General features: G+C 42.2%; 1 protein-coding gene across 1 annotated transcript in view; it reads left to right on the forward strand.

Moving 5' to 3' along the window:
• The window catches only part of FAF1 (Fas associated factor 1), a 295823-nt gene that overhangs the window by 208394 nt on the left and 65317 nt on the right, over window positions 1-22112 (forward strand). Inside the window, exons 14-15 of the mRNA XM_056532377.1 lie at window positions 14797-14933; window positions 20019-20107. Of these exons, the coding sequence (XP_056388352.1) occupies window positions 14797-14933; window positions 20019-20107 (226 nt within the window). The remainder of the gene's footprint in view (window positions 1-14796; window positions 14934-20018; window positions 20108-22112) is intronic.

Here is a 22112-nt window from a genome sequence, read left to right on the forward strand (position 1 = left end):
ACTACGGTTTTGGGTACGGGTAAAAAACAGGACAAAACCGTATAAGACGCAAAATGGACTAAACCGGATGATGCGTTTGACATACTGTTTACAATGATAAGTCAATGCATACGGTTTTCTATATGGTTCTGTACGGTTTTTAACTTGAAACCGTATACGGGAACTGTATAACAAAAACGTGGTGTGCATGCACCTTAACTGTCAGCCGAATATGTGTTCAGCCATCTCACCCGATCCACCCATACACATGAATGCTCGTCCCGGACAGATTTTTATATATTTACAATGTAGAGAGAATGGGTGGGCAAATGCCAGGCACCTCTGTGGCCGACTTATCACCTTATGAACAAAGCGATCAGGCAAAGGCTGGACCCAATAGAGCAGTGGTCTTCAACCTGCGGACCTCCAGATGTTGCAAAACTACAACTCCCAGCATGCCCGGACAGCCGTTGGCTGTCCGGGCATGCTGGGAGTTGTAGTTTTGCAACATCTGGAGGTCCGCAGGTTGAAGACCACTGCAATAGAGGATGTGTGCTTCAGTAGATCTTGTGAACTACAATACGTTTTAAAGGGGTATTCCAGGCCAAAACTTTTTTTTTTTTATATATATCAACTGGCTCCGGAAAGTTAAACAGATTTGTAAATAACTTCTATTAAAAAAACGTAATCCTTCCAATAGTTATTAGCTTCTGAAGTTGAGTTGTTGTTGTTTTCTGTCTAACTGCTCTCTGATGACTCACGTCCCGGGAGCTGTGCAGTTGCTATGGGGATATTCTCCCATCATGCACAGCTCCCGGAACGTGACATCATCATTGAGCATTTAGACAGAAAACTTCAGAAGCTAATAACTATTGGAAGGATTAAGATTTTTTAATAGAAGTAATTTACAAATCTGTTTAACTTTCCGGAGCCAGTTGAGATATATATATAATATATATATATAATATATATATATATATATATATATATATATATATATATATATATATATATATATATATATAGGTTTTGCCTGGAATACCCCTTTAACTACTTAGGGGGGAGATTTATCAAAACCTGTGCAGAGGCAAATTTGCCCAGTTGCCCATAGCAACCAATCAGATCGCTTCTTTCATTTTGCAGAGGCCTTGTTAAGAATGTAAGAAGTAAGCTGATTGGTTGCTATGGGCAACTGGGCAAATTTGACTCTGGACAGGTTCTGATAAATCTCCCCCTTAGTGTTCACCTTACAACGATTTCCAAATTTCTATAGCCGGAAAATCACTTCACTTCATGTGATCTGCTGAAACAATACAGAAATAAAGAATTTATACTGAAGTGTGAAAAGAAAAAGCTTACCCACGCTTATTTTGTTGCAGGTGTATGGCCACCTTTAGGCCCCTATTTTACAGAGGAATTTCACATAGATTTTGGTGTAGAATTTACACGTATTTCACATTTAAAAAAAACCAAAAAAACATACCGTACATCTAATAGTTTATATTGCGCAGATTTAGTGTGGATTTTAAAGTTGCTTATTTACACATTTCCATGTTGTATGGCCAAAACATTGGGGGAGCATGGGATGTCAATCCTCCCTGGAGTGTACTTAAAGGGGTACTCCACTGGAAAACATTTTCTTTTAAATCAACTGGCGCCAGAAAGTTAAACAGATTTGTACATTACTTCTATTAAAAAATCTTAATCCTTCCAGTACTTTTCAGTTGCTGTATACTACATAGGAATTTCTTTTCTTTTTGAATTTCTTTTTCTGTCTGACCACAGTGCTCTCTGCTGACATCTCTGTCCATTATAGGAACTGTCCAGAGCAGGAAAGGTTTTCTATGGGGATTTTCTCCTACTGTGGACAGTTCCTAAAATGGGCACAGGAGTCAGCAGAGAGCACTGTGGTCAGACAGAAAGGAAATTAAAAAAAGAAAAGAACCTCCTGTGGAGTATATTGCAGCTGATAAGTACTGGAAGGATTAAAGGGGTACTACCGTGCTGACAACTTATCCCCTATCTATAGGATAGGGGATAAGTTGCCTGGTCGCGCGGGGTCCCGCCACTGAGGACCCCCGCGATCTCGCACGCAGCACCCCGCTCTCATCAGGCCCCGGAGCGAACTTTCGCTCCGGGTCTGATGACGGGGCCGGTGATCGTGACGTCACAGCTCCGCCCCCGTGTGACATCACGCTCCGCCCCCTCAATGCAGCTGTCTCGGCCCCTGCCATAGACTAACATTGAGGGGGCGGAGTGTGATGTGACACGGGGGCGGAGCCGTGACTTCACTATACTCCGGCCTTGTGATCAGAAGTCATCAGAACATTGCTCCGGGACCTGATGAGAGCGGGGTGCTGCGTGCGAGTTCGCGGGGGTCTCCAGCGGCGGGACCCCGCGCGATCAGGCAACTTATCCCCTATCCTTTAGATAGGGGATAAGTTGTCAGCACAGTAGTACCCCTTTAAGATTTCCAGCGGTGTACCCCTTTAAAGCTTTACTGTCTTAGAGACCTGTCAAAATTTTTGGTTGGTCGAAGTCTTGGTGCAAAGACCCCCACAGATCGCTACGGATAGCCAGGAGAAGCACAGCGCTGTACATTTTACTCCCTGGCTCACCTCTCAATCCAACTTGTTGCAAGAGATAGACCATCATAGACCAGTGGTCTCCAACCTGCGGACCTCCAGATGTTGCAAAACTACAACTCCCAGCATGCCCGGACAGCCAACGGCTGTCCGGGCATGCTGGGAGTTGTAGTTTTGCAACATCTGGAGGTCCGCAGGTTGGAGACCACTACCATAGACTTACAGTGGAGCCAGTCTTATGCAACAAGTTGGATTGAGAGGTGAGCAGAGGAGTGAAGCTCATATATACCTCCTTCTCTCAGCTATACGTAGCCATCAGGTCTGTGTGTCATGTCGAAAGTTATTTTATACTAAAGTAATTCTCTAAAGGGGCTGAGCAACCTCCCCTATCTATTAGTATGGGCTAGAGATGAGCGAACTTACAGTAAATTCGATTCGTCACGATCTTCTCGGCTCGGCAGTTGATGACTTTTCCTGCATAAATTAGTTCAGCTTTCCGGTGCTCCGGTGGGCTGGAAAAGGTGGATACAGTCCTAGAAGACTCTTTCCTAGGACTGTATCCACCTTTTCCAGCCCACGGGAGCACCTGAAGGCTGAACTCATTTATGCAGGAAAAGTCATCAACTGCCGAGCCGAGAAGATCGTGACGAATCGAATTTACTGTAAGTTTGCTCATCTCTAATATGGGCACTACCAAAAGGCTGTTAGCTAGCATAATACACTTTAAATAACAATGTGAATAGCACCATATAGAAGTCTTCTCTGTATGCAGCTGGAATACCAGGCGTCCATCCTCTCATAGATAATATGTGAGTTTGCATGTGTGCGACCTCCTCCACATATCATTGTGACAGTAACTTGTATGCTAGAACCAGCGCAAAGAATATTGAGAACACCACCTTAATATAACGAGATATATATATATATATATACAGTGACCCCCCCCCCCCCCCCCCCGACCTACGATGGCCCCGACATACGATCATTTCAACATACGATGGCCTCTCAGAGGCCATCGCATGTTGAAGGCAGCATCAACATACGATGCTTTTGTATGTCGGGGCCATCGCATAAACGGCTATCCGGCAGCGCAGACTGCTTCAGCTGCCACTGGATAGCCGTTTACGGTGCCCCGTGTGGTCCACTGACGATCACTTACCTGTCCTCTGGGCTCCTGCGCGGCCTCTTCGGGATCCCCTGCATCGTCGGTGCTCTCCATCGTCGTCATCACGTCACTGCGCACGCCGTCCCGTCATCCAATAGGAGCGGCGTGCTTAGCGACGTGATGGCGGCGACGGAGAGCATGGATGCCGGGGAAGCAGAGGCCTTGCCGGAGCGTCGGGGACACCCCGGGGACGCGGCAACAGCGATGGAGGGCGACATCCAGGGCAGCGGTGACGGTCCGGAGCGGCGGGGACAGGTGAGTACAACTTCCTCTAACAGTGGTCTTCAACCTGTTGCAAAACTACAACACCCAGCATGCCCGGACAGCCAATGGCTATGCTGGGTGTTGAGGTTTTGCAACATCTGGAGGTCCGCAGGTTGGAGACCACTGTCCTATACTTTACATTGCACGGATCCCTCAACATACGATGGTTTCAACAAACGATGGTCCATTTGGAACGGATTACCATCGTATGTTGAGGGACCACTGTGTGTGTGTGTGTGTGTGTGTATATATATATATATATATATATGTGCGTGGGTTTATTCAGTTGCTCTTACACATGACTTATTATTTATTCTCTAAACTTTGTGCCAGTTTTGTGACTGTTAATCCAATGTAGGGTATATCCATCTAAAATAGAAAAAAAAAAAAAATCAGTACATATGTCATAGATGTCCTCTTCTGTCTAGTTACTATAAAGCAAAAGAATCCTGGTATCTGCTTATGGGGAAAATAACAAATATGTACATAGCTTTTATGTCACATGCGGCTCCCCTGCAGAGGTGACGTGTTGCACACATACTACATACTCTGTAGTGTATAGCAGCTAATAAGTACTGGAAGGATAAAGATTTTTTTAATAGAAGTAATTTACAAATCTGTTTAACTTTTTGTAAGTTGATTAAAAAAAAAATATGTGTTTTCCACCGGAGTACCCCTTTAAAGCCATCAAAAGTACTGACAGCCCTATACAGAAGACAGACTGACAGCTCTGTTGATCTCCAGATTGGATACTAGAGCTGTCAATCACAGCTGAGAGAAGAGGCAGGGAAGCTCTCAATACAGAAAACTCTGGGAACCAAAGAACCTGCTGCTCCTGGAGACTTGTCAAAGTGGGACATCAAACAACATTTTCCAAAACAGAAGGTGTCACTGCATGCCCCTCCCTGAGTACCTTGTGAGGCTCTCAGCAATATCGAGAGCCCTGATAGAAAATAACAAATATGTACATAGCTTTTATGTCACATGCTGCTCCCCTGCAGAGGTGACGTGTTGCACACATACCAGTCATTACTTGCAGCGATAATGTCAGTGTACAGTACGCCTTGTGACTGCTGCAGCTATTGGTTTTATAGTAACTGGTGCTGTAGTGGTTATACTGGTTTTCATTTCATACAGATGCATTTTTCACCCATTGACTTGTTTTGTAAAGGTACCATATTTTCCGGCGTATAAGACGACCCCCAACTTTTACAGTTAAGATATAGAGTTTGGGATAAGACTACCCCTCTACCGCGATGTACGGTACCTTACCAGTGATCGGCTGGTTGTTGTATACAAAGCCTGCTTGGATTGGTCAGCTCTCCCTGTATCAGAGCGGTACATGCCTCTTTCACCCGTCTGGCCCGCCCTTGTATCCTATTACCGTACCTCCTTCTCTGCCTCTCAGATCTCGCACATGCGCCACTCTTGTATCCCATTAACGTACCTCTTTCTCCACCTCTCTGATCTCGCAAATGCACACCAGCCCCGCCTGTCAGATTTTGCACATGCGCACCTGCCCCACCTCTCAGATCTTGCACATTCACGCCTGCGCCACCTCAGATCTCGCACATGCGCACCGCTTCACTGCAGTCCTCAGGAGCGAGATCTGAGAGGCAGAGCAAGAGGAATGATGCGTGTTTTTCTGGACACAGCGCCACGCTCTCTATCTATACCCTGGGTGTCCCGGCCGACTGCAGCACCCGCCCTATAAGACGACACCCGGCAAATAAGACGACCCCCTACTTTTGAGAAAATTTTCCTGGGTTAAAAATTAGTCTTATACGCCAGAAAAGACAGTAAGTATATACACATGCTGTAATGATGCTCTCATATTTACAGTTAAAAAATAATACATTGTTATGTTGCTGGCTGCATTAAAGGGGTACTCCGGTGGAAAACATTTTTTATATATTTTTTTTTTAATCGACTGGTGCCAGAAAGTTAAACAGATTTGTAAATTACTTCTATTAAAAAAATCTTAATCCTTCCAGTTATTATTAGTGACTGTGTATTACAGAGAAAGTTCTTTTTGTTTTGGGATTTCTTTTTTTTTTTTTTTTTTTTCTGTCCACAGTGCTCTCTGCTGACACCTCTGTCTGTATCAGGAACTGTCAGGAGCAGCATAGGTTTGCTATGGCGATTTGCTCCTGTTCTGGACAGTTTGTGATACGGACAGAGGTGTCAGCTGAGAGCACCATGGACAGAAAAAAAAAGAAATCCGAAAAGAACTTTCTCTGTAGAATATAGCAGCTAAACTGGAAGGATAAAGATTTTTTTTTTATAGAGTCATTTAAAAATCTGTTCAACTTTCTGGCACCAGTTGATTAAAAAAAAAAAGTGTTTTCCACCGGAGTACCCCTTTAAAGCCATCAAAAGTACTGACAGCCCTATACAGAAGACAGATTGACAGCTCTGTTGATGTCCAGATTGCATACTAGAGCTGTCAATCACAGCTGAGAGACCATAGTGCTCTCTGCTGACACCTCTGTCCAGAGTAGGAGCAAATCCCCATAGTAAACCTCTCCTGCTCCAGACAGTTCCTAAAATGGACAGAGGTGTCAGCAGAGAGCACTGTGGTCAGACTGAAAAGGAAATTTAAAGGGTACCTCTCATCAAATAAACTTTTGATATATTTTAGATTAATGAATGTTGAATAACTTTCCAATAGCATGTTAATGAAAAATATGCTTCTTTCTATTGTATTTTTCCCGATCAGTCCTGTCAGCAAGCATTTCTGACTCATGCTGGAGTCCTAAACAGGCTGTGAACAAAGCAGGCTGGCAGCTCTGAGTGTTCTCCTTTGTGAACAAAGCAGACTGGCAGCTCGTAGTGTTTAGGACTCCAGCATGAGTCTGAAATTCTTGCTGCCAGGACTGGTAGGGAGACCCCTAGTGGTCATTTCTTCAAAGTGGAAACTTAAATAGAAAGAAGCATATTTTTTAATAACATGCAATTGTAAAGTTATTCTGCATACATTAATCTATAATATATCAAAAGTTTTTTTTGATGAGAGGTACCCTTTAAAAAGAAAATATCTTCTTGTGGAGCAAATAGAAGCTGATAAGTACAGGAAGGATTAAGATTTTTAAATAGAAGTTATTTACAAATCTGGGGTATTCCAGGCAAAAACTTTTTTTTATATATCAACTGGCTCCGGAAAGTTAAACAGATTTGTAAATTACTTCTATTAAAAAAAATCTTAATCCTTCCAATCGTTATTAGCTTTTGAAGTTTTCTGTCTAACTGCTCAATGATAATGTCACGTCCCAGGAGCTGTACATGATGGGAAAATATCCCCATAGGAGCTGGACAGCTCCCGGGACGTGAGTCATCAGAGAGCAGTTAGACAGAAAACAGCAATTCAACTTCAGAAGCTAATAACTATTGGAAGGATTAAGATTTTTTAATAGAAGTGATTTACAAATCTGTTTAACTTTCCGGAGCCAGTTGATATATAAAAAAAAAAGTTTTTGCCTGGAATACCCCTTTAACTTTCTAGCACCAGTTGATTTAAAAAAAATGTATTAAAAAAAATAAGTTTTCCAGGGGAGTACCCCTTTAATGACTGTGTGAAGAAGCATGCTGCTCGGAGCGCTTTATTAGATAAAAAGCAGTTTTGACTGCTATAAATATAGATAATCATATTAAATACAGACTGTTGGAATCCGTGCTCATAGTCGGAGGTTCACTTTAACCTACTGCCTCATACTCAGGCGCGGACGCTGCCGTATTTGTTGCCGTTTTATCAAAAACAAATTCCTCATATGCTGTATATCCAAAAATCTTTCTTTCCTCATTTTAGTACTATTTTGGAAGTATATGAGGTTTAATATGATTTATTTGTCACTGCTGTTATATTAGTCTCTATGTATCATCCCAGCGGCTTAAACTACAAGTGTATTATCATTTTTTTCTCCTTCTGTTACTTTTCCAGTTTTGCAGCCATAACAAAGCCTGACATCCCATAATGAGAAGGACTCTGTTTAGTAACACGAGCGTTTAAAGAACTTCTCAGCGTTGGGTTTTAGCAACATTTTTGCAACTGTGAATTAATGAACAGACAGAGGAAGCTGAAAACCCCTTTGTAGCATGGCCTGCCATGTTTCTTTATCCAACTAAATATTTGTATAATTGAGGGAGACGCAGGAATGGCGGGGTGCCGGCCGCTCTGTGTTCATTACAATTAACTTCCCTCTGTACATAGGAGGAGACCTGGATAATCCAGATTCGGCATTGTGAATAGAGCCCCGCTCCATACAGCGACATCTGGCTCTTTTGATGGTCTCCACAGGTTCTTGTGTCGCCGGTCCCGACTGGACTTGACCAGTGTATATTTTTCTGCTGTGCTCTGTCGGGTCTGTATGTGACCTCTATGTAATGATCAGTGCCATGCGCCAAAATAGCCTCCATTCTTCATTTTTTGGTGTTTTCTTATATTCCAATTTCAAAAAAATAAAAACTCAGGTTGGGTTCACATGAGCGTTTTTCATTTCTGTTCCTCGGATCTGTGGAGGAGTTTGAGAAACTGAAATAAACGAAACCCATAGATTTCAGTGAGGGATTTTTAATCTTTGCTAGTATCACTTTCGCTCAACGTCCATTATACTGACGGGAAAAAATACTGAACACACTTAAGTTTTTCTGTCAGAAATAAGACTTCACAACATCCATTGTAAATTTAAACTGGTACTCTGCCCCTAGACATCTTATCTAGGGGATAAGATGTCTGATTGCGGACCCCCCATGATCTCCATGCTGCACCAGGCATTCGTTTAGAGCGTCGCATGCAGTGCCGGAGGCTCGTGACATCACGGCCGCGCCCAAACACTTGCATTGAGGGGGCATGGCCATGACGTCACGAGCCTCCGCATCACCAGTCATCCAGCAAAGAGAGAAGTTTGCTCCGTGCAACGGATGTCTAGGGTGCCGCAACCAAGATCGCAGGACCCCCCCACGATCCGACATCTTATCTTAAGATGTCTAGGAATGGAGTACCCCTTTAACATTGAAGGCTATGGTGACGTAAATAACCTCTCTGCGTCCATTCGTTTTTACATGTATTACAATCCGGTATTGCTCATAAAAGAAAAAAACTAATCACATGATCACATGACCTTAAAGGAGTACCGTGTAACTGCAATTTTTAAACTTTGGTTTCTCTAAAAAATGCTGGAACATTTTGGAATAAATCATAGCTGCAGGTAAGGTGATCACACTTTTTTAGGCTGCCCGCTATTTAGACTGCATAAAGGGGTATTCTGGCGCAAGAAAAAAAAAACCATATCTTTCGTTATGAAAGAGAAAAAAAAAGAGAGCCAACCCAGTCCCCCACAGGTCCTGTTGCAGGTTCTCCTGCTTCTGAGACGAGTGTAGACCAGGACCTGCCCGCTCAGCCAACAACTAAAAACATCACGTTTCCCAATTCTGCTTCTTTTTCCATCTCCCTACATGAGTCGCGTTCTATAGACGTATAAAGGAGCTCATCTCGTGCAGTTAGACGCTTGTTTTGGAGATCGGTGGGAGTCTAAACGCTCCAAGACCCCTGTCGATCAAAACTTTTGACCTATCTCTGCAACATGCCAAAAGTTTTTTCGGGAACACTTTAAACAAAGGAATAGTGACAATGGTTCACAAGCATTCTGTGTAGTTCCCACCCAAAAATATACAAATTCTTTTTACTAAAATACATGTGTTATAATCTGCATTAGTTTAAAAGTTTTTGCAAACAACAGGTATACTTTAAAGGGGTACTCCGCCCCTAGACATCTTATCCCCTATCCAAAGGCTAGGGGATAAGATGCTGCACCCAACATTCGTTTAGCGCCTCGGGTGCAACACCGGAGGATCGTGACGTCACGGCCGCGCGCCCCTCAATACAAGTCTATGGGAGGGGGCGTGACTAACGTCACGCCCCCTCCCATAGACTTGCATTGAGGGGGCATAGCCGTGATGTCACAAGCAAGGTGTGACCGTGACGTTAAAGGGGTACTCCGGTGAAAACCTTTTTTCTTTTAAATCAACTGGGGGCAGAAAGTTAAACATATTTGTAAATTACTTCTATTAAAAAATCTTAATCCTTCCTGTACTTATTAGCTGCTGAATACTACAGAGGGAATTCTTTTCTTTTTGGAATGCTCTCTGATGACATCACGAGCACAGTTCTATCTGCTGACGTTATTATAATAATATAAACACTTTATTTATTGTTGTCCTTAGTGGGATTTGAACCCAAGTCCCCAGCACTGCAAGGCAGCAGTGCTAACCACTGAGCCACCATGCTGCCCTTAGCATACATCTGCTATGCATGGTTGCTAAAATGGACAGAGATGTCAGCAGAGAGCACTGTGCTCGTGATGTCATCAGTGTTCCAAAAAGAAAGGAATTTCCTCTGTAGCATTCAGCAGCTAATAAGTACTGGAAGGATTAAGATTTTTTAATAGAAGTAATTTACAAATATGTTAAACTTGCTGCCACCAGTTGATTTAAAAGAAAAAAGGTTTTCACCGGAGTACCACTTTAAGAGCGCCAGTCATCTGGGGCACGGAGCGAAGTTTGCTCAGTCCACCAGGTGTCTAGGGTGCCGCTGCCAAGATCCGGACCCCTGCGATCAGACATCTTATCCCCTATCCTTTGGGTAGGGAATAAGATGTCCAAGGGCGGAGTACCCCTTTAAACTTTTCAGTAAAATGTGGCGTTACAACTTTGTGAGGGGACTTGTATGGGCATTTGCTGTATGGCCATGCTGGGAGTTGTAATTTTGTAACAATCTAGCTCATGGAGGACCCAACCCCTATGGCGTCTGTATCATGAGGTTGTTTTAATGAAACAACTGAAGATGAGTTAATTTTCCGAAACTATTTTTGAGTCCGATCCAGCAATTGGAATTGCTTTAAAATTTGTGCCTTAATTGCCCCAAAAAGTCATGTCTGACACGCTGAGGTCTCCTAGGTTGTATCCAACCCGAAGCCTATCAGCTGCAATTTTTTGAGCAATTTGTCTCAAACTAATCTGAAAGTTTTGGGAAATTTGAGCACAAGTTGATCCTCTAATCTCTAGAAAAAATCCCATTTAGATACCCCAACAGATAAGTCGGCCTCCATTTTTATCCCCGGAGGCATGGTCACATCTTGGCATGTGGTAAAGTGGCCTTTAGCACGTAAACTTATCACCGCCAAGGGCATCAAAGACTTCCAATAGCCTTTATTTGTTTACACACCAATTTACCTGGTAATGAAGTTGGTCGTTAGGCATTAACCATGCATTCTCCTCTGGTGTTTGTCATTAATCAGTCGTGTCATCCGCTCCGCTCCTTTCTACATTGATATTCTCTGACATAAAAAAAAAAATTCTCCAATTTAAATTATGTTTCATGAAAATAATTAAGTATTAATAGACTTCATTCAGTGGCGAGTTCTCAGAAATTTCCACTGTTTTGCCTTTTCTGACCCATGTTATTAAAACTCTATTATTTTTACAGACTTTATTAAATTGGATCTTATTAAAGCGTTCCATATTTGCATTTGGTCTTTCATAATTCATTATTATTATGACATTTACTTTTACCTTCACATCTGAAAACATATCATAAGCTACCCTTTTCTCTTGAAAGAAATGCTAATTTCAGACAGTCCTCTAATGGAAGTGAAAAGCTTTATCAGTTTTTTCATTTATTCCAGATCATGGTAAGAATACTAATGCTCGGCTTTTATATGCAAATATGGAAGTGCACTTTTTTGGGTTCAAAAAGCTTTTATTTTAAAATTTTAGATATGTAAAAATTAGGGAACCGAGATAAATCTATGTTCAGCTAATATATGTGTAACTTCATTGTTATTGTAATTAACCAAAGTTATTGTTACGGTAGTTTCTTTCTTCCACTTATATCTGTGATAAATTCTGTATAAAATACCAGCCAACTTTGGCTCACTTTACATTAGAGTCAAGGTACGGTCACATGTTGTTGCCTGTAAAAATCGATGTACTATGCATTCGGAAAGTTTTCAGACCCTTTCACTTATTTCACATTTTGTGGCCTTGTGCAAAAAAAAAAATCACATCATTTACTTATATAAAATAAGTATCTAAAATCGTGCAGTGACATAAGTATTTAGACCCTTTACTCAGGACTTAGTTGAAGCCCTTTTGGAAAGGATAACAGCCTCCAGTCTTCTTGGGGATGAGGCCACAAGGTTTATTCACATGGATTTGGGGATTTTCTGCCATTCTTCTCTGCAGATCCTCTCAAGCTCTGTTAGGTTGGATGGGGACCATCAGTGGAAGCCATTTTCAGGTCTCTCCAGAAGTGTTTTATTGGGTTCAGGCTCTGTCTTGGCCACTCCAGGACATTCACATAGTTGTCCCTAAGCTTCTCCTGTGTTGTCTTGACTGTGTGCTTAGGGTCATTGTCTTGTTGGAAGGTGAACCTTCAGCCAAATCTGAGGTCCAGATCAAGTTTTCTTTAGGAATATTTTTTTGGGTCCATTCTGCTTTCCCTTAACTCTGACCAATCTCGCTGTCTCAACCACTGAAAAAACACCCCCACAGTATGATGCTGCCCCCACCATACTTCACTGTAGGGATGGTATTGGGCAGGAGGTGGGCAGTGCCTGGTTTCCCCCAGACATGATGCTGCCCCCACCATGATCACTGTATGGATGGTATTGGGCAGGTGATGGGCAGTGCCTGGTTTCCTCCAGACATGATGCTGCCCCCACCATGATCACTGTAGAGATGGTATTGGGCAGGTGATGGGCAGTGCCTGGTTTCCTCCAGACATGATGCTGCCCCCACCATGCTTCACTGTAGGGATGGTATTAGACAGGGGATGGGTAGTGCCTGGTTTCCCCCAGACATGATGCGGCCCCCACCATGATCACTGTAGGGATGGTATTGGGCAGGGGATGGGCAGTGCCTGGTTTCCCCAAGACAGGATGCTGCCCCCACCATGATCACTGTAGGGATGATATTGGGCAGGCGATGGGCAGTGCCTGCTTTCCTCCAGACATGATGCTGCCCCCACCATGATCACTGTAGGGATGGTATTGGGCAGGTGATGGACAGTGCCTGGTTTCCTCCAGACATGATGCTGCCCCCACCATGATCACTGTAGGGATGGTATTAGACAGGTGATGGGCAGTGCCTGGTTTCCTCCAGACATGATGCTGCCCCCACCATGATCACTGTAGGGATGGTATTGGGCAGGGGATGGGCAGTGCCTGGTTTCCTCCAGACATGAGTCTTATAATTGAGTCCAGAACATTCATTCTTATTATTATTAGACCATAGTATCTTGTTTCTCACAGTCTGAGTCCTTTAGGTGCTTTTTTTTCGCCAACTTTAAGCAGCTTTTACATGTCATTTGCTGAGGAGAGGCTTCTTTCTAGCCAATCTTCTGTAAATCCCAGATTGTAGCTGCAGTGACCTTATATAGACAGGGCGGTGTCTTTCCAAATCCCGTCCAATCACCTGAACTTACGACAGGTGAGCCCAATCAAGGAGGAGAAACATCTCAAAGATTATCAAGAGAAATGGGAGGAGCCAGAGCTAAATTTCAAGTGTCATAGCAAAGGGTCTGAATACTTACATTAAACAGAAGTTTGGTTGGAGCAGAAATTGAGCATATGTGGTGCCCATTGAGTAACTATGGGACTGATGGAGACCGTCATATACAGTACCTGGCTGTTTCTGTCAGTCCCATAGACTTTTAATGGAGAGGCACCACGCATGCTTGATTGGACCCCTGTTCCTGTAATCTCTATTGTGAGAACCCCATTTACTTGTATTTTGGGAATCCACGTGTGCACCTTTTTTTTTCTTTGTGTATTTGTTGTATTCTCATATGTTATGTCTACCATCATATGTATCTTTTTAAGAAAATGCTAATCTCAAACTCTCATTTGGAGGGCCTTGAAGGGTCACGTTTATGGTTGGCATGCTTGCTACATAAGTCGTTGCCAGAGGTGGCTGGCAGCAGCTTTTTCCCCATTCCCTAAGCACAAGCACGCTCGACCTAACTGAACAAGTATTTGTATGGGCAGTACAGGAGTGATAGCTGTCAATTGGCAGGCATTGGCAGGCATTGATAGTCAGGTTATCCCAGTGTTTCCCTACCAGAGAGACGCCAGCTGTTGCAAAACTACAACTCCCAGCATGCCCGGACAGCCTTTGGCATGCTGGGAGTTGAAGTTTTGCAACAGCTGTATGCATCCTGCTTGGTTAACTCTGCATTAAAGGGGTATTCCAGTGAAAAACATTTCATTTTTTTGTTCATATCAACTGGCTTCAGAAAGGTCAACAGATTTGTAAATTACCTTCTATAAAAAAAAAAAAATCTTAATCCTACCAGTACTTATCAGCTGCTGAAGTTGAGTTGTTCTCTTCTGTCTTACCACCTCTGTCTGTCTCAGGAACTGTCCAGAGCAGGAGAGGTTTGCTATAGGGATTTGCTCCTACTCTGGATAATTCCGGAGACAGACAGACAGATGTCAGCAGAGAGCACTGTGGTCAGACTGAAAAGAACAACTCAACTTCAGAAGCTGATAAGTACTGGTAGGATTAAGATTTTTTTTTTTAATAGAAGTAATTTACAAATCTGTTTAACTTTCTGGAGCCGGTTGATATGAAAAAAATTGTTTCTCACTGGAATACCCCTTTAACCTATGGTATGCCACTGCCATCTAGACTGTAATCTATCAAACAAAGAAGTTTGTTTGGTAGATTACAGTCTAGTTTTTCAAAGTCACAGAACATGGATGTACGTATGATAAATGGGATTTCATATTTTTTCTGTTTTATTGACAGGTTCCTCACGTTGTGTACCCGACATTTTGGCAGTGTTGTAGCACAGACCATCCGATCACAGAAGACCGATCAGTTTCCACTTTTTCTAATTATAATGGGGAAAAGATCATCTAATGAAGTGCTTAATGTTATCCAAGGTGAAGTATTTCTATGTTATGTATGAAGGTGTCGGAATATTAATCGCAATATAGTGTGTTCTCCCTATAACTTTTATATGAACTTTAGACTATACTGAGTAATGACGTCACGTCACGATACTCCGGCCCCGTGGTCGGCACCTGGCAGTTTGTGAGCTGGCAGCAAGGCGTGCAGCTCAAAGAGGTGAGTGCTCCGCGGTCAGACATCTTATAAGATGTCTTAGGGCCGGAGTACCCCTTTAAAATCAGTTTAGGCTTGAATTAGATTTTATGAGTCTTTTGTTTTTGTTTTTTCAAGCCAAAATCAGAAGAACTTCTTCCTGCTGGATCCACTTTTGGTTTTGGCTTAAAAAAAAAAAAAAAAACCTTCTGTGTTTTCAGTCTTAAATCGGTTCTCCGGTGGAAAACAATTTTTTTAAATCAACTGGTGCCAAAAAGTTAAACAGATTTGTAACTTACTTTTAGTAAAAAAAAATCTTAATCCTTCCAGTACTTATCAGCTGCTGTATGCACCACAGGAAGTTGAGTAGTTCTTTCCAGTCTAACCACAGTGCTCTCCTGCTGACACCTCTGTCCTTGTCAGGAACTGTCCAGAACAGGAGCAAACTCCCATATGAAACCTATCCCACTCTGGACAGTTCCTGACATGGACAAAGGTGTCACCAGAGAGCACTGTGGTCAGACAGAAAAGAAACTCATAAAGAAAAGAACTTCCTCTGGAGCATACAGCAGCTGATAAGTACTGGAAAGATGGAAAGATTAAGATTTTTAAATAGAAGTTATTTACAAATCTGGCACCAGTTGATTTTTAAAAAGATTGTTTTCCACCGGAGTAACCCTTTAAAGGCATAGTCCTGGGAACAAAACATATCAGACACTTCTCCCCTATTGACAGGATCCACCACACACACACACGATCTCCTGTACAGGGCCCTGTTTACGTTCCTGTCCCCCACCTTCCTGGACAAGTGCAAGTGGCGGCCCACTCAGCCAATCACCGATATCCCACTGCAACCGGTAATTGGCTGATCGGGCCGTCACTTGCGCTCGTCCAGGAAGGTCGGGGTGTGCTGAGGACAAGTAACTAAACGGGGGTCCCAGCGATCAGACACTTATCAGTTTGAGAAGTTCAGTTTCCCAGAATACAACTTTATAGGGAACCTGTCACCACTGTTATTTTGTTCAAACCACAGGCAGCATTAAACAGGTGCAGGGAGCCCAATCCATACACTTTGGTGAAAAGCATATATATTTATATTTTTTATTACTTATCTCTTGTGCTCTACCGATACCTCTAGTAACGCTGCCCTGGTCTCTGGTGCGATCGTCTTCCTGGTTCTTGGGCTGGAGACTTCACAGTGCAGCTCAGTGAGTCGTTACGCACATCGGTGTCCCGCCTCGGCAAGTGGTTGGTTGAGCGGCAATGTGCTGTATAGAGCCCAGGCCCTGATCTTCTTCCTGATGCCCAGTCCCAATATGTTATGTTGCCTTTTAGCCAGTCACTGGCCAAGGGTGAACATGGCTGCAGCCAGCGATTCACTGAGCTGCACTGTGACGTCCTGGGCCGCAGAACCATGAAGAGGATCACAATGGAGGCTGGGGCAGTGATAGTGGAGGCCCTGTAGGAGTGCAGGAGGTAAATAAAGGTTTACTATGTTTTTTTTTAATGCAGGCAGCCTCGGCATGTTGATAAAAAATAAATATATATATATATATATGCTTCTTTGCCACAGTACCCCTTTAATGTTTTGGCATTTCAGAGAAATAGTTACCTAGTGGGGGTATAGCGGAGTAGAGCTGCTTGGACCTGCCCCAATGACTAGATACCCTGAACCCTAACAAATTTTTTTATTTTTTTTTTATTTTAATAATGCGTTTTACAGGAAACTTTACTGTGTCTGCATTACACTCCCTGCACCTGTTTTATGCTGCCCCTGTTTAAAAGCTTTAAAGGAGTACTCACCTTTTTTTTTTTTTTTTATCAACTGGGGCCAGAAAGTTAAACAGATTTGTAAATTACTTCTATAAAAAAAATCTTAATCCTTCCAGTACTTATTAGCTGCTGAATACTACAGAGGAAATTCTTTACCACAGTGCTCTCTGCTGACATCTCTGTGCATTTTATAGAACTGTCCAGAGTCGGAGAAAATCCCCATAGCAAACATATGCTGCTCTGGACAGTTCCTAAAATGGACAGAGATGTCAGCAGAGAGCACTGTGGTCATGATGTCAGCAGAGAGCACTGTGTTCCAAAAAGAAAAGAATTTCCTATGTAGTATTCAGCAGCTAATAAGTACTGGAAGGATTAAGATTTTTTTAATAGACGTCATTTACACATCTGTTTAACTTTCTGGCACCAGTTGATTTAAAAAAAAGAAAAGTTTTTCAACTGAGTACCCCTTTAACATTAAGGTTGTTATATGTAACTCCTCTAAAGCTAATGCTTGACCTAGATATTTACAGTGTGTCATTTTTTTTTTTTTTTTTTTTTTTTTTTTTACTACTGCTAGGATTATTAAAAAAGAAAATAAGAAAAGTTGAACTTTCTGTATCGCTATTCTCGGAATGAAATCCTTTTATGCATGCTTAAGTTATGTAACCTTTGAACAAGTAGAAAATGTCACCAGAAAATTAACATTTAAAACTGAAATAATTCTTCTTTCCTGACCTCGCAGACTTAGCACCAGGTTAATTATTCTCTGCTCTCTCCAAGAATCCTCCGGGCCATGAGGACTTACACTTATTAATCATTTAGCCTGTTCCTTCCTACAGAGGAGTCAGTGCAGGACCATAACTCTGTGCACCCTTTGCAGAGTGTGAACTGGTGGCTAGATCACCTTCTGACCCATTGCTGGTGACAAGTCACCAGTAATACAATACTGGACTAAGCAGAATTCTGATTCTTGAAATCTTCTAAACCAGTGTTGCCTAACCAGCGTGCCTCCAGTGCTGGGAGTGGTAATTTTGCAACAGCTGGAGGCACACTTGTTGAAAAAACACTGCAATGATGTCCAGACTGTGGACCGCCAGCTATTGCAAAACTACAACTCCAAGCATTGCCCGGACAGCCGTTGGCTGTCCGGGCATGCTAGGAGTTGTAGTTTTGCAACAGCTGGAGGCACATTGGTTGGGAAACTTGGCTCTAAACTCTCGGTAACACTTAACCTGCCGCACGCTAATCTGGTGTGAAACTCTGGGCTGGGAATCCAGGTGTGTAACCTTTCATAACTCTGGTGGGATTCCAGGATTGGATGTTTGCAGACATTAAAGCCTTGGCTGCTTGTTAGAACCTGTTAACATTTACCAGAAGAAAAAAAATGAGAGAAGGGAATGGTTTAGCAAGGTCAGCTTTACTGATACAATAGGGTAGGTTCGCATTTGAACCGCCGCTTATACAGTTATACATTCAGGATATTGGACGTAAATATACGTCCTAGTCCCGCTTTGGTTGTTTGATGTGCGCTCAGAAGTACTCACCATGGAATGGGTCACATTATCTAGAACACAGCTGAGAGGGAGACTGCTGTTTTGTGCGGCACAACGCACTTCCTCTGTCTCTGATGTGCCGCACGAAACAGCAGTCTCCCTGTCAGCTGTGTTCTAGATCATGTGACCCACAGAACTCCTTATTTAAGTCTCTCCATGGGGAGTGCCACAGGTTTGTCTACCTTGTGGTGCTTTAACGATAAAAAAAAAAAAAGAAAACTCTGTTACTTACCTGTTTCTAAGGCTAGGTTAACACATCTGAATTTCCATGTGAAATTCCACTTGGAATGTCCCCATGGAAATTCCAGGAAGTTCGAGGTGTGCCGAGGACAAGTAACTTTACAGGGGTCCCAGCGATCAGACACTTATCAGTTTTAGAAGTTCAGTTTCCCAGAATATCCCTTTATAGGGAAGGGAACCTGTCCCCACTGTCGTTTTGGTCAAACCACAGGCAGCATTAAACAGGTGCAGGGAGCCCAATCCCAACACTTTGGTGAAAAGCATTTTTTTCGTCTCTGGTGCGATCCTAATCCTAAATCTACGTCATAGTCCTGCTTTCCTAGTATAAAGTGCGCTCAGAAGTACTCACCGTGGAATGGGTAACATTATCTAGAACACAGCTGAGAGGGAGACTGCCGTTTCATGCGGCACAACACACTTCCTCTGTCTCTGATGTGCGTTGTGCCACATGAAACAGCAGTCTCCCTGTCAGCTGTATTCTAGATCTTATTTAAGTCTCCCCAGGTTGAATGCCACAGTTTTTTCTACCTTGTGGAGCTTTAACATTTAAAAAAAAAAATGCTTGTACTTACCTCCTCTAAGGCTAGTTTCACACATCGGAATTTTTGTGCGAAATTCCGCTTGGAATGTCTGAAGGGAAATTCCGCTGCAGCGGAGTCCCGTTGAATTCTGCTGCTCTGTTCACACGGCGGAATATCCGTGCCAGATGTTCCCAGCACGGCAATAACATTTTCTGTGTCCGCACAAAGAAGGAACACGTTCGTTCTTTGTGCGGAGACTGAACGGAATCATTCCCATGTGGTCTTGGCGTCGACATAATATTCCGGCACCCGCACTCTCCAAAATGTCCGCACAGAGATTTTCCATGCAGACATTCCGGAAGTGTGAACATAGCCTTTAAAGAACGGAGAACAAACATAAATGGCACGTCCAGTTTGTTTTCTTTTTCTGTTGAAGTCTATGGTGATGGAAGGAAACGGAAGAACGTTCTATATGCATCAGTTTGTCATCCGTTTTTTAGGATCCGTTTAAAAGAGATGACACAACTCTAAGGCTGTGTTCACATCTGCTCGCAGAATCGTTCAAATAGCGAGACATGAGCCGGTGGGGAAAAAAACTTTATTTTTTTTTATTTTTTGGTAGCTCGAATAAACAGACACTAGATGAAAACCTGACGGACACCATTAAAATCTATTGAATCCATCGGGATCCCTTTTTCTGCAGTAATGAGACTCTGAGCCAGATGTGAACAGGGCCTTAGCAGCAAGTGCAGCTGACAAGATTCATTTATAGTTCACAGCCGTATTATTGCCTAATTCTACCGCCATACTGAAATTGGATAATTCACTGTTTTGACAGGTAACACATCGGTAGACGAGCTTATGATGCGGCTTATTTCAGCAATGGAAATATTTTCAGCCCAGCAGCAGGAAGATATTAGGGATGAGGTACGTAAACTGGATCACGTCTACTCCGTGTATGTATGACGTATGGATTATATATTGTTACGGTTTGACCTTTCAGCCGCTAGTTGAGTGTTTTCCAACCAGTGTGCCTCCAGCTGTTGCAAAGCTACAACTCCCAGCATGCCCGGACAGCCTTTGGCTGTCCGGGCATGCTGGGAGTTGTAGCTTTGCAACAGCTGGAGGCACGCTGGTTGGTAAACATTGAGCTAGATGCTCATCTGAACCAGAAAGATTCTGTTAAAAAAAAGAAAAAAGTTTCTTAGAGGGCTTCTCCCAAAAAAAAAAAAAATAAATAAAAGTAATAATGTAAAATAAGTAAAGTACTAGTTGTTGTTGTTTTTGTTATTAATAGTTATAATTAATAAATTATAATCATAATAAATAATAATAATAAAAAAAATGATATTTTCAGTATTTGTTATTAATATAATTATAATCATTATTAAAAATAATACAGTTTAAATAAGAATAATAATCACCATTCTGCTCCTACGCCAACAGTTCTTCACACCCCCGCTGGTGTCTGTTCTTTCGGCTCTGGCATTAGTGATCAGTCCTTGGTGGCACTAGCGACCTCCTTGTTGTTAACATGCCATCACCAGAGCAAGAAGAATAGAATAAGTGAATTAAAGAAGTTACAGCCACAAACGCCAGAGGTCCGGTATTCAAAAGCAGGCTTCAACTTTTATTGCATAGAAAAAATAGGTGCAGAATCCAGTTCCCCAAAATTATTTAGGTTAAAAGTTCAAAATGTATCCCAACATGATTAAAAAAATAAATAAAAAATAAAAGTGAGTTAAAAGCGAAGTAGAAACTCTGACGCATTTCGAACTGTCCTGTTCTTAGTCATGGCATGACTAAGAACCGAATGGTTTGAAACTCGTCGGCATTTCTGCTTCACTTTTAACTCTCTTTTAATTTTATTTTTTTCATTTTCATCATGTTGGAATAAATTTGGGGCTTTTAACCTAAATAATTTTGGGGAGCTGGATTTTGCACCTATTTTTTCCTATGTATCTACCTATACCAAGAATGCGGCTTGGTCTACTGTTCTGTCCTTCCTAATAACTTTACAAGTCCTCCGATCTCCACTGAACATATGGCAGTGAGCTTGTTTTTCAGTATTATTTATTATTAATATAATTATAATAATCATTATTCCCCTAAAATGATTTAGGTTAAAAGTCCAAAATGTATTCCAACATGATTAAAATGGAAAAAGAAAAAAGTAAGTTACACGCCGACACATTTCGTACCGTCCGATTATTAGTCATGGCATGACTAAGAACCGGACGATTCGAAACTCGTCTGTTTTTCTGCTTCGCTTCTAACTCACCTTTTTTTTAAATATTTTCATTTTAATCATGTTATAATAAATTTGGAACTTTTAACCTAAATCATTTTGGGGAGCTGGATTTTGCACCTATTTTTTCTATGTATCTACCTATACCAAGAATGCGGCTTGGTCTACTGTTCCGTGCTTCCTGATAGCTTTACGAGTCCTCCGATCTTCACTGAACATATGGCGGAGAGCTTGTTTTTCTTTCTATTTTTCTCTGCGTTTAATTGTGGTGCAAATAAAAGTTGAAGCCTGCTTTTGAATACCGGACCTCTGGCATTTGTTGCTGTGACCATCTGTATCTTCTTGGATTGTTTTCCGGCTGTGGCATGCTGGCAGGTCACCTGCACAAACGAGAGGTGGTTTTGTGCCGACTCCTCTCTGACTTTTAAATTAGAAAAATATTAGCTTAGACTGACAGGAAAGTGGTAAGTATACTGTTTTAGATTTTTTCACCATGGTAGTTTACCATTTAACATTTTAAAAATGAAAGATACATTTTTAGGGTTCTTGGTCACCTCCCACGATTACTTAATTTGGTGGGGTGGCCAGTCAGAATTATGGAGGTCACCATGCTTTTGGGAACTTTCAGTGCAGCAGATATTATTATTTTTTTGCCTCCACACAATCCTGTCTCCGAGCTCTACA

Source organism: Hyla sarda, chromosome 7 (genome assembly GCF_029499605.1).
Source record: "Hyla sarda isolate aHylSar1 chromosome 7, aHylSar1.hap1, whole genome shotgun sequence".
Classification (NCBI taxonomy): domain Eukaryota; kingdom Metazoa; phylum Chordata; class Amphibia; order Anura; family Hylidae; genus Hyla; species Hyla sarda.